This window comes from Arvicola amphibius, chromosome 11 (assembly GCF_903992535.2).
Source record: "Arvicola amphibius chromosome 11, mArvAmp1.2, whole genome shotgun sequence".
Lineage (NCBI taxonomy): Eukaryota > Metazoa > Chordata > Mammalia > Rodentia > Cricetidae > Arvicola > Arvicola amphibius.
This window is the reverse complement of record NC_052057.2, coordinates 62209797-62226314: the sequence shown is the minus strand read 5'-3', so window position 1 is coordinate 62226314 and position 16518 is coordinate 62209797. Positions and strand designations below refer to the sequence as shown.

Below are 16518 nucleotides of genomic sequence, written 5' to 3'. Positions count from 1 at the left end.
CCCTGAATGAAGCCACAGTTATTAATTAGAACTAATGTTGTTAATATCGCTATCATTTGAGGCCTCAGGGAGACTGAATTGCCAAAGGACACACATTCTGAAATTAGATCATACTCTTATATCATGTAGTTTTTTTAAGATTGTGTTTGTGTGTGTGTTGGGGAGATACATTTGCACTGCACCCAGAAGATGGGTGCTGTATCCGTTGGAACTGGAGTTAACAGATGGTAGTGAGCTCACCTGTGTATGCTGGGAATTTATAACCAAGTTCCTATACCAGGAGCATTTAGGGCTCTTAACCACTGAGCCACCTCTCCAGCCCTATGTCATATGATGTTTTGTTTTTCTTGCAGTGCTGGGCATTGAACTCAGCTCCCAGCCCCAGTCCCTCTTACCTCAAACACACTGTGTAGTCAGATGTCCTTGAACGCCTCATCATCCTGCCTCAGCTTCACCAGTGATAGGACTATAGACTCGAGCCACAATGTCTAGCTTAATTGCTCCCTGGGACTCATGCTAAATAGAGCTATAATGAATACCAGTTTGCATCATGGGAAGTAAAATTTATATATATTGAAGCCTCTTGAATTCAGGAACTTGTAATCACCTTATTGATGAGATAGTATTTGTGACACTAAAGAGAAAACATTATCAAAGTTGACTAGAATTATAACCGAATATACTCAATAGTGAAAGCAGGTTTTCTCCTGCCAGTCTTAACATTTCCAGTTTAGATTTAATTAACTTCATTGGCCTAAACTGTTTATGTCAGTGTCTGCCCAGACTTAAACTTTTAACTATCTAATAGTGTTAGGGAAGGTGATATGCCTACTGTGTTATAACTTGAGTATTTTAAGTTTAATGAGAAGAGGAAGGCTGCTTTCCTATCAGAGATAAAACAGACTAATTTGATTCTCTCATAAATGAAAATTTTAAGAAAATAATTGTTCTTTTCATTTTAAAGTTTCTTAATTCATATCCCTAGTTTATATTTGAAAAGCAAAACCAATAACGTCCTCCTGATCCTTCAGTAAGATGTGTTCATTTAGTGAGTCGTACCACACTGTTCATTCCTCCCAGTGTTTAGTATGGCGGACATGTCTGTCTCAAAATATATAGTTATCCATGAATTGATATACTTGAGTGTTTAACTATTTATTTTGACAGTTACATTTGTTTTCCTTGGGTTGGGGGCTTTAAAATGTAAATAAAATTTAATGTTAATGTTTTCCCTCCAATTACAGGAGTCAGAAATACCGTCAGAGGAGGGGTACTGTGACTTTAATAGTAGGCCAAATGAGAACTCTTATTGCTATCAACTTCTTCGTCAACTAGATGAGCAGAGAAAGAAAGATATTCTTTGTGATGTCAGCATTGTGGTGAGCGGGAAAATCTTTAAAGCTCATAAGAACATCCTGGTTGCAGGCAGCCGTTTCTTTAAGACTTTATATTGTGTTTCAAACAAAGAAAGCCCTAACCAAAACAATACTACCCACTTAGATATTGCTGCAGTTCAAGGTTTTTCAGTCATCTTGGACTTCCTGTATTCTGGGAACCTGGTGCTCACAAGCCAAAATGCCATTGAAGTGATGACAGTGGCCAGCTACCTTCAAATGAGTGAAGTTGTCCAAACTTGCCGTAATTTCATTAAAGATGCCTTAAATATAAGCATTAAATCAGAAGCTCCGGAATCTGTGGTGGTGGACTATAACAACAGGAAACCAGTTAACAGAGACGGCCTGACCTCATCCAGGGATCCAAAGATTGCCAGCTTCTGGGCCACACGGAATCTTACCAATTTGGCAAGTAGTATAAAAATTGAAAATGATGCTTGTAATGTCGACGAGGGCCAAATAGAAAACTACCAGATGAATGACAGTAACTGGGTCCAGGATGCTTCTCCTGAATTGGCTGAAAATGAATCTCAAGTTAAGACAAAGGTGTTTATTTGGAATAATGTGAGCTCTCAAGAGACTGGCAAAGCAAGGAGGAAAAACCAAACTACCAAGAGATTTGTTTATAATATACCACCTAATAATGAAACAAATGTAGAAGATTGCTCAGTGATGCAGCCACCTGTTGCCTATCCAGAAGAAAACAACGCCCTACTCATCAAGGAAGAACCAGGTAACTATCATGTGTGCAAAGGTACCTCAGTTTTCATTCTGATTGTACTTCAAAAATCATTTTGAGATTTAGTTTTTAGTTGGAAAATGTTTAATCATGAATAGTATTAAGAACAGGGGTACTCAAATTTGGGGGTTTTTTTTGTTGGTATGTATGTGAGTTTAAAAGTTTTAGATTGGGTAGTAACTAAAGTACTGCCTGTCTTATTAATAACTAAGTATTGCATATACAGATACTTTTTGACTTAGGATAAGGTTATATCTGTAAACACATCATAAGATGAAACTGTCTCTAAGTCAGAAATGCATTTAATAAACTTAGCCAGTTGAACATCACTGTTTGGCAGCTCATTAAACAAGAGCTCTATCTTATAAGTAGTAAATGTCTTAGTAACTTTCAGTTAATAAATAAGTTAACTGAAAGTAAAATAAAGTGGTTGTAGAGCTTGCTTTTGTTTTATAACAATTTGGAAAATTTTTAGATTGAACTCTTAAATTGGACCCTTCAGAGTGGCTCCTGCAGGGCAGCCTCTGCCCTGTTTTAGCATGACTAGAAGGGAGTGTTTAGTTGTTGTGTGGAGAGTTAATCACTTTGTCTTTTTGAAATATTTGTAGGATCTAGTTAACATTTTTTAATTTAAGCATATTTATTGCTATAGAATTTTGCCAATCCAGAGAACTCTAATTTGTTTAGAGCTGCTCTGCTTAGCACAGGGCCTCAGAAGCAGGAGGTTCTGAGTTGTCACCTGAGTCTCGTTATATATAATTTGTATAGTTTAGGAGGTGGGGCTTGTTTGTTTTTGAAGAATTTTAGTTTTCCTTTCCAAACATATGCCAAAGAGGCCTTTGTTTTCACTATATTCTTAAGTGAGTATATACACACACCATATTGGTGGTAAAGACCTTTTTAAAAATGGAGTAAGAGTGCTAAAGAATACAGATAAAATGGACTTAAATTGGCTATTACTAATTTTGAAGCATCTTGGGGGGGTTGAGCTTTCCCATATTTTAAGTTTGTGCACTATTTTGTGTGAAAATGCCTGTTTTACCTCAAAACATGCTTGAACTGGCAGGGTTGCATATACTCTGGCATTTGGGAGGCATAAGCAGACAGATCTCTTGAGTTCAAGGCCAGCCTGGTCCACATAGCAAGTTCCCTCACAGGCACTCTCAAAAAAAGAATGCCTGTTGGTGTGTGATTTATATAATGAGGATGGAGTGGGGATTTTTGGTTGTTGTTGTTTTGTTTTGTTTTTTCTCTTCCCCAGACAGGGTTTCTCTGTTGTTGCAGTCCTAGCTGTCCTGGAACTAGCTCTTGTAGACCAGGTTGGCCTCAGAGATCCACCTCCCGAGTGTTGGGATTAAAAGTGTGCTCCACCACCGCCCATCTTGATGGAGTACTTTCTGTTAAAAGTTATTATTTTTATTCTGTGTGTGTGTGTGTGTGTGTATGTGTATGTGTGTGTGTAAAAGCATAGCACACACATGTTAAAGTCAAAGGACTGTTCTCACTTTTAGGAAAGTTCCAGGGATCAAACTTGGGTTGTAAGGCTGTCAAGTCAAACACCTTTCCCCACTGAGCTATCCTGCGCGTCGTCACACAACTGTTTTCTTTCCAGAAGGCAAGCCTAGGAAATGGGTTTTGACCTTTTGGATTTTAGTTTTCACTAGTAGAAATAATGATGTGGAAATGAATAATACTAAATTTTCTTTGGGTCCCCACAAGATTATCAGTGCCCCCAATTAGCAAGAAATAGCCTAGAACTGTCTATGTTAGCAAAAAATGGGTTATTAATGTTTGTCTTTGTTTAGAGTGTTGGTTACAAGTTGTTATAGATAATGGTCAGAAAAAAAGCTAAACAAAGGAAATTAGATTCAGGGTTCTTGCTTTGAAAAGAAAAAAAAGGGAAATGCTGTTGGATAAGGCTCTTGTACATCTTTTTAAAATTCATTTTTCTTTTATGTGCATGGATGTTCCACCTGCATCTCTATCTATGTATCATGCTTGTGTGTGGTGTCTGTGAAGGCCAGAAGAGGTCCTTAGATATCCTGCCTGGGACTGGAGTTGTGAGCTGCCATGAAGGTGCTGGGAATTGAACCCAGGTCCTCTAGAAGAACAGCCAGTATTCTTAACCACTGATTGGCCAGTAGCCAGGCAGGAAGTATAGGCGGGGCAACCAGAGTAGAATTCTGGAAGAGGAAAGGCAGAAATGCAGTCACAAGCCAGATGCAGAGGAAGCAAGATGAGAATACCTTACTAAGAGAAGGTACCAAGCCAAGTGACTAAACATAGGCAAGAATTATTGGCTAATTGAAGATGTAAGAACTAGTTAATAATAGGCCAAACAGTTTATAATTAAAAAATTAATGTGTGGGAATGCGCATGCATATTGCAGGGTCTTCCCTTGTAACTCTGTCCTGAAGCTCGCTATGTATACCAGGTTATCCTCACACTCATAGAGATGCCTGCCTCTGCCTCCCAAGTGCTGCTATTAAAGGTGTGCATCACCCTGCCCTGCTGCTGTTTTTTTTCCTTGTATTTTATATCAGTTTTATCAGCAAATCCCTGATGAGACTCTTTTGAAACAGCCTTATGTAACACAGGCTGACCTGATTGTAGTTGAATATCACCTTTATATCCATCCTGATCCTCTTGGTTCCACCTCCCAAGTCCTGAAATTATAAGGGTGTGCCAACATTCCTACCTCTGAGGCAGTTTTTATCTAGTGCCTCAGCTGGCACTTTGTGTATTAACAATTCAAAAATGGTAATGTATTCCAACGTGGTAGTAGCTAGAGTGTTTTAAAAATGTATATTTACACACCCACCCACCCTAAACCACTGAAACATGAATATAATAAAAAAACCTTTTGGAAAACAAGCAGGTATTTTTTTTGGGTGATGGCAGAACTAATTAGAACAAATCTTGTTCTTATGAAAGCCTAACAGTGATGACGCATGCCTTTAGTCCCAGCACTCAGGAGTCAAAGGCAGGCTGATCTCTTGAGTTAAAGGTCAGCCTAGTCTAAGAGAGCTAGTTCCAGGACAAGCTCTAGCTACAGAGAAGAAACCTACAGAGAAACAAACAAACAAACAAACAAAAAAACAGAGAAACTACCACATAAAATTGGAATGACTTTAAAAAAAAAGAAAAAAAGCAATTATTTTAGCAAGCACCAAAAACTGCTGGCAGTTTAATGTGTCAGTTTATCTCATCCTAAAAATAATAAATGTCATGCTTTTGCATCATTTATAGCGCTTTGGTGCCTGAACTTGGCTTCAGTCACAAATTTGGCTTCATGATGATAAGCTGCATGTCAACTGGTGATGGAGTAAGAGCCCAGATTCAGTTAGACATTAAAACTGACTCCCCATTTCATGAGTGTGATTGGTCTGATTGACTTGGTTAAGATTGTGAGTATCTTTATTCTTTAAAAATGCATTCTATTTTCTTACAAGGGCATATGGAAATTAAGCAAAAAGTATACATGCACAGTTATCTACCATGGTCACGTCTAGTGCCCTTAAAGTTGGGAAAGACTTTTGAAGTTATTTATAACAGTTTTCCAGTGCTGTGTGCTTTCTGCCAAATGCAGATAATTGGTTTACATAGCGTGGCTTGCTTGAATGCTGACAAAGATGACCTTAAGCAGCCTGTGTATATGATAAGTGTTAATAGAAGTTGCCATTATATTAAGCCAAAATTAACTTCTGGAATACCCTTATTCTGTTTTTGTAGTGTAATTTGGACATAGTTTTTAAACCCTTTAATTGGATTAGAAATTTAAATACTTCTGAACTCACGTTTAAGTGTCTATACTTCTCTGTTGAATATAGAGAATTGAAATTTGTAGGGAAGTTCTTACCAACAAAACAAATCTGTGTGTTTATTAAGGTAAAGTCCTTTCCTAAGATTATTCCACAGTAAAAGGATTCTTCAGGTTCATGTCTCATGCTAAGATCTTTAAAAAATTCGTTCTGAACCTGAAAATTTGTTCATAAATTTCTATATAAGAAAAATGAAAAAATAGTGAAATGTTTTTGCATGAATTTAAAGCTCCTATTACAAACAACTAAAAAGTGCTAGTGAATATTTTGAAATCTAAAAATCAATGCTTGGCACATTTAGACTTATGAATACCTGTAAAGGAAACGTGACTTCCTCCAGGTCGTAAGTCTATAGTTTGTAACTGCAGCTCTAAAGATGTGTCTTCTTGTCCCGTTGTAATGTTGAAGCTGGTATTGCATCTCCTAACATTTTTCTGGAGGTTATATTGAGGCTTACATTTTGACTCTTTAAAGTAGCACATTTTATTTGACATATCTATACACAGGAATACATGAGGGGGAATCGAGGATTTTAAATTTTTGTCCTTTCGTATTGGATTTATAGGCTAAAAACTGAAAACTTGCCAATTAAATAAAAGAGTTCCAATGATTTTTAATTTGTTTTTTTTTAACTGATTTGTTACTGGACATTAAATTCTAACTAAATTGGATAAATTAAGATTTAAAATTTAGTTACTAATTTATTTTTTCAGCATTGTGTTTTAAACACGGGGTGCTGTGAATGCAAGGCAAGAGCTTTACTTATTTTTTTGATTTTTGTTGAGCTCTACATTTTTCTCTGCTCCCCTCCCTGCCTCTCCCCTCCCCTTCAACCCTCTCCCAAGGTCCCCATGCTCCCAATGTACTCAGGAGATCTTGTCTTTTTCTACTTCCCATGTAGATTAGATCTGTGTATGTCTCTCTTAGGGTCCTCATTGTTGTCTAGGTTCTCTGGGATTGTGATTTGTAGGCTGGCTTTCTTTGAAGAGCTTTACTTATGAAGTACGCATTTAGGCACAGGCTAATAGTAAGATGTCCTGGCCTTCATTGAACTTTGTGTGTAGTTCATGAAGACCTTGAACTTGTGATCCCCTTGCCTCAGCTTCTGAAGCATTTTGGTAAATGACATGTGCTACCCCAACCTGTGTCTTTTATTACATTTATTTTGCATGTTGCATATGTAAGGTTACCACAGTATGCATTTGGAAATAGGACAGTTTGCAGGAGCTAGTCCTTACCTTCCACCTCATGGGTTCCAGGGAACCAACTCAGGGCAACAGACTTGGGCAGTAGTAAGCATCTTTGCCCACTGGGCCATCTCACTGACACTAGCCTCACATTCTTAATATTTTTTTTAGTGAAATAGTATATAATTTGATATTTAGAAAACAGTTTTGAGGAAGCAGTGCTCAAAGTACATACCTTTAGGGAATCTTAATAAAGCATGTATCCAAAATAACTAGTAATTCTAATTACAGGAAACTTTTAGTTATATGCTAGTCAGCATTTCTGTCCTATATTTATGGTAATAATTATTGTTCATTATTACTTTGGGTATTGCAAAATTCTGAAATGCTTTCTAAATCATACATATTCTTTAAAAATTAACACATTTGTGTGCATACGCACATATATTTATATACCTTCTTGTGTGTGGAAGTCAAAGGTCAGTTTATGGAGCGTCTGTTCTCCTACTGTGTAACTCACAGAGCCTGAACACAGGTCATGCCTTTACCCACTGAGATAGTTCACATGCCATTAAAATAGTTTTATGTTGGGCATTTCTGAGCCCTCATACTGTTTTGACCTTGTAATAGAACCTCTTGTATGAACTGTTCAGAGTGGAGTCTAGAACTGTGGAGTTTGCTTTGATTGAAATGTTTTAGGTATGGTTTTGTTTCTTAAAAATCCCCTAGTGTACCTCGAACAACTTCTCTAATGGGAAAGGAGGAAAGCAAACAGCTCAGAATTTAGAAATTATGTAAGAGTGTCCAAGATCCCCAATTTTTAAAGAAAATTAATTTTGTTAACCAAATGTTTTTGTATATTTTAATGTTTTGTCTTAAATTTTGTCATAGATATGTTTCTGTTGTGACAAGGTCTGGTTATGTAGTTTTCACCCTCAACCACTACTTTGCAGTCTGCACGTTGTGGTTGCAGGGTGCTGCCTATATATTCCAGTGGGTTGTTGGACTAAAGTGTGTCTCTCCGTTTATGGACTAGACTCCATTCTAGATGTTCAGGCAACACTTAAGGGCATCATTTGTTAAAGCTTATGTTGTGAAAAATGCACCTCTTCCAACCCCCCCAAAAGGAAAGTTTACTGCTCACTTTAAAAGTAGTTATTGGGCTATGAAATCTTACTAAATAAGAATTTTTAAATACTTAGGAGATGGAACAGTGAAAGTGTCTGCCATTCTTCCCCCCCCCCCCCCATGAATTTGGCTCTTGATATTTTTTATTTTTATTTTTCATTTTGGAAATGATCTCTGGCTGTTGAGACTGGCTTTGAACTGATCTCCCTGCCTCTGCCTCTCAGGTGCAAGAGTTATATAGACTCTTCAATTCTGGTTTCCTTCCTTTCCCATTTCATTTGGGTGTATTGGTGGTTACAGCCTGCAAGTAAGAAACCCCAGGGAACAGAGGTGAAGCTATAGAAGCTGAAGAAAGAAGCCTTATGTGATTTGTTTGCTGCAGGCGATAAGTTGTCTGAATATTATTAATGTGGACTTCTAAGTTTGGAGAAGTAGTAGTTGTGTTTTGGTAATGCAAGGCAAACTGGGTGCTTTGTGTATCTATCATATCATCCTACCCCTCAAGTTTATATAATACTATTAGCTCTGACAGCAATATAGTGAGTTGACCAGACTGTTGAATTTATCTCCTTTTTAATTTTTGCATTGAGTGTTTTGTCTGCATGTATGTCAGTTTTTTATGTGCATGGTTGGTGTCCATGGAAGCTAGACAAAAACTGAAAATTGAAAATGATCATGATCCTTTATGTGGATGCTGGGAATTGAACCCACGTCCTCTGGTAGAGCAGCCAGTTGTTCTTAACCACAGAAGCATCTCTCCTGTTTTGTTTTGTTTTGTTTTGTTTTGTTTTGTTTTGTTTTGTTTTGTTTTGTTTCAAGACAGTTTCTCTATGTAATAGCCCAAGCTGTCCAGAACTCGCCCTATAGACCAGACTGGCCTAGAACTCAACAGAGATCCACCTGCCTCCGCCTCCTGAGTGCTGGGGTTAAAGGTGTGCACCACCACTGCTTGGCTGTTTCCTGTTTTGAATATCCATGTCTGCAGGTAGACAGGTGTGCACATCCACCTTATTTCCACCCCCTTTTCTGTTTTTAAAATGAGTCTCACTTGCTTGGAACCTGCTTTGCCAAGTGAGCTGGATTGGCTGGTAAGGCAATATCAGAGATCTGCCTGTCTCCATTTTATCAGCACTGGTTTATAAGTAACTGAGCTATCACACTCCAGCCGGAGTATTTGAAATTTTTTTGTTCTCAAAGCTGTACTATTTGAAAAAAGTTACAGTATAACAAATGATACTTTCCACATCATAAAGAGTCAGGAAACAAAATTTACATCTCAAGATATCAAGCACATTCTAGAGGTTAAGACTAAGAATATCTTACCTGAAACTAATTTGTAAGTAGTAATTCATGATCTATTGGGTGCTTAGGAATCATGAGAAAGGTTCCAGTGTGGAAGGTGGGCTGACAGCCCAGAAAAGATTTGGGAGAGAATGCAGTGAGAGTTGGTATGGTGTTGTGGGGGAATTTGTTGTGAGAGGAACTAAGATATTCAATGGCAGGGTAGCAAGAAACTGGAGTGCATGGACAAGAGGATAGAAGACATAGTGAATGGATGAGAGGTGAGGTAGATTTAGGGCTAGATTATATATTTGTATGCCAGATAGTGAGTTGTGAAATTTGTTTTATGACTTGGGCAGCAGAGGTTTCTCAGGTAGAGGTTTGATCTGTTTAATTAGAATTAGAGTGTATTGAGGAAACTAGTTAAGGACTATTTGTTGACAGAAATATGTCTTTGAATAGTGAGAAGAAGAAACTATGTGGAGCCCAGTGTAAACAAGACAGGGCAGTCAGTCACTTGAATGAGTGAGTTTGGGTGAAGGAAAACAAGTTTTTAGGATGCTAAGAAACTAGAAGTTAAAACATTTATGTTGTAAATGAAATTACTGAATAGGAAAGAGAAAAATAGCTGTTTTCTTTATGATAAATAAAGGGCTTGCTTTTAAGTAACTGCATGCTTTTTTATATGCCATGGTAATAAATTATGGATATGTTTATATGAAAATGAAACTTGTATAGATCACAGTCTCTAAGAGTTCTTGTGCAATGGAATTTTGCTATTTTTAAATTTTTTTCTGCTGCCAGTTTATACCCTAATCTTTTTGAGAGTATTGGTATTGAGGGTGCTGTGTCCTGCTCATCTGTCCCCTGAGAGACAGGATCTGTCATTGAACTTGGCTAGCAATGCCCAACAGTCTTCTTGGTGCCAAAACAGTGCTTGGTTACTGGGTTGCAGACACACTGCACATTTCATGTAGGTCCTGGGGTTTGAAATTGTGTCATCAGTTCACAAACTCAGGTCAGTTCTCCTGTCTTCATCTCTCAGGGGTTGGAATTACTGGTTCAAGTCTAGCACACTTAGCACTGTTCTCCTGAATACTCCGACCTGGAGTTCTAGAGTCTTCTTTTTAGAGATTTTATTTTATGTATTATGTGTATGGGTGCCTGAATGACAGAAGAGGGCATCAGATCCCATTATAGGTGGTTGTGAGCCAACAGGTGTTTTCTGGGAATTAAACTCAGGACTCCTGAAAGAGCAGCCAGTACTCTTAACTGCTGAGCCTTCTTTCCACCCCAAGTTCTGGATTCTTAAAAATATTCTTCTCATTGTTGATATGTTGAGTATCCTTGACATCTTTCAGTGACTTCTGGCAGCATTTAAAGATGTTACTTTTACCCCCTAAAAATAATTCTTACTCTATTTCTCACTCTTCCATGTTATAGTCACATTTCTTAAAACATTCCCCCATTCTTTTATTCCCAACACAAGCCTTCCTTCTTTCCACCTGCCCTGTTAATCTTCCAAGTATTATCCTAAGAGTGTTATAAATACTTTGTAAATGGGATTAAAAATAATTCAGGGTTCCTTTCATGGTCTTATTCTTGGCTTTGTTTCTCATTATCTGACACCCACATCATGGCATACAACTATCTGTAACTCTAGTTCCAGGAGTTCAAATGGGCACACACATAGTGCACATACATGCGTTCAGGCATTATATTCATACAAAAAGTAAAATGATGTTATTGTTTTCAGTATGTTCTGTCTCATCTTACATGATGAATTGTAAAGAAGGTAGTATTACCTAGGATGTTTAGGACCTACAGGGCCCTGGTTAAATCCTCAGCATCACAAAGAAACATTTAATTAAAAGTATTTTCACATAGTAGCACAGTTTTCACAATTAACGGCAAGTCAGAAATAACACAGGACTGGTGAGAAGACTTGTAAGAGATTGCTACACAGGTCTGGCATCCTGAATTTAAGTCCTGGAACCCATGGTAAGAGGAGAGACTCTGCAACTTCATACTCTTGGCACACATTAGGTACATAGAGTGTTACGTTTATTTAACAATTATTTGGAGGGCGTTCATTTTCGACAGTAGGAAAGTTAGAGTCTTTGCTTCGCCTGGAGTTTACATTTGTTTGTACTGTTGTAGCGATACCTCTCTGGCTTGTAGGATTGCACATGTGGATACACAATACTGAAAGGCCTCTTAACTGGTCTGCATCAAAAGAGGTCTAGAAAGAAACTAGTGTTCTTGGGTGAGTTGTTAATGCTGTCGTTGTAAATAAACTTCTTGTATCATTTTCAGATTTGGACGGTGCACTACTCTCAGGGCCTGATGCTGATAGGACCGTGAACACAAATTTATTGGCTGAAGCCTGCAGTGGTCAAGATGCAGGTGATGCTGGTAGGTACAGTAAGATTTTTAGCAAGAACATATCTAAGGATCTGAGGACTGTGGAGTGCTAGTGAGACCAGTCTGTGATTAGTTAAGGTTGTGATGACTTTAGGAACTTGGTAAATACAAATTGATATTTTTGGTTTTGTTTGAGAGGACTTAATCAGTATTTTTAAACATTTAAATATTGCCTGGTTTAATGGAGCTTATAACTTGCTGCCAGCTAATTGATGGAATTGAAAGGGTAATTATCACAATGGTTGTCTAGTGTATTTTACTTAGTTTTTTAAAATAATTCTGATCATTGATGGTTATAGAAAATGTTGAAAGGGACTGTAGAGATAGCTCAGCAATTAAGACCACTGTAATTCCCAGCACCCATACCCAGTGGCTCACCAACATCTATAATTCCAACTAAAGGCACATGGCCTTTAGGAGTACCTGCATTTATGTTACACATACATACAGACATACACAATAAAAAAATAATACAAAATAAATTTAAAAGAAATGTTGATAAATAGTGGTATTTAAATCAGTTATACTTTGGGAAAGCCTTGATGTGTATAAAGGCAAAAATCTAGCCGGGCAGTGGTGGCACACGCCTTTAATCCCAGCACTCAGGAGGCTGAGTCAGGTGGATATCTGTGAGTTTGAGGTGAGGGAGGGAGAGGGAGGGAGGGAGGGAGGGAGGGAGGGAGGGAGAGAGAGAGAGAGAGAGAGAGAGAGAGAGAGAGAGAGAGAGAATTACATTCATCTCATAAATAAAATGGAATAAAAGAGATTACTTAACGTGTCAAAAACAGAGGTTGGTAGAATTGAACAGAAATCTACATTGTAACCCTCAAAATTAATTCTCTGTAAAGTTTTTTTTTTAATTGTTACATTTTGTGTATGTGCATACCTACCTTACCAGGAAGGAAGAGGTATGGATACACTAATGAGATCTGAGGAGCATTAATATAACCAACTATTTAGAATGACTGTGATTGAAAACAGCTTAATGAAATGCTGTGAACCAATTGATGTGATACACTTTTGGGTACACAGCAACCTAGGTAGTATTTTTGAACAATGTTTAACCTGAATCTTATCTGTGAGGAGAAAATTTAAAAAGACAGCAGGCAGTCCAAGCCCTAATGGCTGGAAAGAAAGACCATACAAAGGAACCACTAGAGGAAAGGAGACTGAATTCAATACAGTATGGTCTTGATGGCTTTTGCCCTTTTAGGAAGAAGTTAGAAATGTGGCTGTGTATTTGTTAGCAATATTCAATATAAAATTTGTGTACATCTGGTTTTGTAGAAGAATGTTTATATATATATATATATATATATATATATATATATATATATACACATACATACATACATACATACACGCATTTTTATTTGTGTATAGTATATATGTATTGTATTTAGGCATAAAGCAAAAAGTACATGTTACAATAGTGGATAAAATGCACAAAAGAAAAGGGGCAAAATATTAACATTTAAAGGTGACATATAGATGTAAATTCAACTTCGTATTTGAACTTTTAAAAATTAATGGTGGAAGAACAGGTGGCACTGCTTGTAAAAGTTATTGGCTCCTGCCACTCCCTTTCAGGTGCTGGAGACCAAATACAGGGCCTTGAATATGCTGGCCATACCCTGTGCTTCTGAGAGACACCTTTTTGTTTTGTTTTGCTTGAGTCAGGTCACACTATGTAGCCCTGGCTGGCCTGGAACTCAGATCTTCCTGTCCCTATCCCCCAAGTGCCCAGCATGCCTTTGGATTTTTTTTTTTTTTTTTTTTTGAGCAATAGAGAATTTTGAAGATCTTTTAAATGAATTACTTATTTATTGATTGTACAGAGAATTACTACTGTCTTAGAACCCAATTTTTTGGTTTAGAAATTAAGTTCAAGAATGTAAAACTGTAAAACAATACACAAACAGCTTTCTGTGGAAAATGAGCCATTTTATTTGTTTAATTTTTAAGAGTAAATCTTTGATTTAGAGTTATTTCCCTTGGGGGAATTTTGGTCTGGCACATGCTAATCAAGCTGGCTCTTCTGGATTCCAGAGTTGTGTCATAGGTCGCCCTTTTGATGAGTTTGATCTCAACTGTTTTCTCCTCAATCTGTGGAATGATATACCAAAGATATTAGTGAACATTAAGTATATGTTTGAAATAGACCTATTAACTCTTAGGTATGTTGAATTACAGCTCCACATAATTTCTACAAGTTATCTTTGCTAATATTAAGAATTAGAAGTCTTCTATGAAATTTGGAGTGAGGGTTTCTTAATTTGAATTGTAAATATTTTTTAATGTTTTAAAAAATACTTTGATTTTCTTGTGTGTACACAATGTGGCACTAAGGTCAGAAGACAACTGGGAACTGACTTTCTCTACCATGTGGGTCCCAGGGAGTCGGTCAATTGATAGTGCTTGGCGGCAAGGGTCTTAATCCACTGCGCGGTCTCCCTAAGTGTGTATTTCTGTTAGTCATGAATGGTAAATACAGAGAAGCATGGAATTGGAAGTGTGTGGTTTTTTAAATTTAATTCTAATCTTGCATTGTTAGTTTATTGTTATAAATATTTTCTGTCTGTATGTAGTCGGTGTTATTTATTTGAATTTTAGCAGATCTAAAATGATTTCTGAGGTCAACTTTTGAAGTACATTGAACAAGTTAAAAATATCAAGTACATGTTGGCTTTCTAAAATATTTATTCAACAGATAGGTAAAGGTCATTTATGTTAAACACTAGAAGCACAAAGGTAAGACAGGTCTTGCTGTCCTAGAAAGCAACTGTAATTTGTTTTGTACACAGGTAAGAAATAGGAATCATAAAGCCCCAGCTCAGTTTAGAAATGGGAAAGTGGAAATTGAAAGGTTGACTGCCCCAGGCTGCCATTCCATTCCCCTCCCTGTCCCATGTCCCACTAGTTTGGAGATCAACAGCATTGGGTATTTATAGCCCGAGAGGGGTATTCTTTGTTTTCTTTGTTTTTTGTTTTTTGTTTTCTTTGTTTTTTTTGGTGATTTTCAAGACAGGATTTCTCTATATGGCCTTGGCTGTCCAGGAACTCACTCTCTCTCTCTCTCTCTCTCTCCCTCTCTCTCTCTCTCTCTCTCTCTCCCTCTCCCTCTCTCTCTCTCTTTCTCCCCCCTCCCTCTCCCTCTCCTGTGGGTGTGTATAAAGCTATGTAGTACATTTTAAAAAATCATCCCACAAAGTTTTTTTTAAAAAACTTATATATTCTTTTACCAAAGAAAATATATTTGCTCTAGTTTTTTGTAGCTTTGGTCCCTGTCCTGGAACTCACTTTGTAGACCAGGCTGGCCTTAAACTCAGAGATCCGCCCGCCTCTGCCTCCTGAGTGCTGGGGTTAAAGGCGTGCACCACCACTGCCTGAAATTTTTTTTACAGTACAATATGTAAGTGGAAATTTGATTTTTTTTATGAAATAAAGAAGCTTATGGGATATTTTTATTATCAAAGTGCTTGGGACCAGATGTTTTTAAAATGTTGGAGTCTTTTCGGATTTTGAAGTATTTTGATACATGGCCTTTACTGATAGGTTGACATCTCTCATCTAAAAGCTTGAAAATGCTCCAAAGTCTGAAAGTTTTTTTAATTCTAACTTTATTTTACGTGCATTGGTTTGTTGGTGTGAAGGTGTCAGATCCCTAAGACCTGGAGTTACAGTTATAAGCTGCCATGTGAGTACTGGGAATTGAACCTGGGTCCTCTGGAAGAACAGTCAGTGCGCTTAACCACTGAGCCATCTCTCCAGCACCTTGTCTGAAAGTTTTTTGAGCATACGATGTTCTAAAAGCATTCTAGATTTGTGAACATTTGAGGTTGTTTGGGTTTTTAGGTTAGAGATGTTCTGCCTATGCTATTACTACATGTTCTGTGCATGTCTATATTAAAAAGGAATGTTTCAGGGAAGTCAGAGTTAAAAGTGCCTATTTACCACACATGGAGAAACCTCCCAGAGGTCCTTATGTCTGAATGGAGCAGCCCAAAGAGGCTCCATCCATCAGATTAGTCTTTGATCTGGTATTGAAAGTGAGTTAGATGGGTAGCCCTGATTCTTCACAGGCTCTGAATTAGTCTGTTGGGTTTGATCTTATTTTTGAAACAGGGTCTTTCTCTTATTAGTCTGGCTTTTTGTATCATCTTGCCTCAGCCTCCCAAGCATTGTGATTTTATAAAGAATGGCTGACAGGTGTGGTGCTTTTGGGAAGTGAAGGCAGGAGGCTGCTCAGTTCAAGGCCAGCCTGGACTGCATAAAACATGTCTCAAAGGGAAATGCTGTGACTGAGTGGGAACTGGGTAGCAAGTTGAAACCACCGAGAAAGAATCACATTTTAGAATTGATGATTGGTTGGATCGAGGGCAAAAACTGTTGATTCTGTATACAGAAGAATTTCTTTGACCCAATAAATTATATGTATATTTAAAATGTAATTGAATCCAGAAAGAGGTAATTCTTGACTCTGTGTTTGTCAGGTTTTTACAGGACTAGGCTTTTGTTGTTATTAAGCTTGCACTTTTGGAGGT

General features: G+C 37.5%; 1 protein-coding gene across 2 annotated transcripts in view; it reads left to right on the top strand.

Moving 5' to 3' along the window:
- Zbtb10 (zinc finger and BTB domain containing 10) overlaps positions 1-16518 on the top strand; it is a 33376-nt gene that overhangs the window by 12300 nt on the left and 4558 nt on the right. For both annotated transcript variants that reach the window (XM_038348102.1, XM_038348101.1), the window contains exons 2-3: positions 1245-2127; positions 11867-11965. In XM_038348102.1, coding sequence (XP_038204030.1) covers positions 1245-2127; positions 11867-11965 — 982 coding nt within the window. The remainder of the gene's footprint in view (positions 1-1244; positions 2128-11866; positions 11966-16518) is intronic.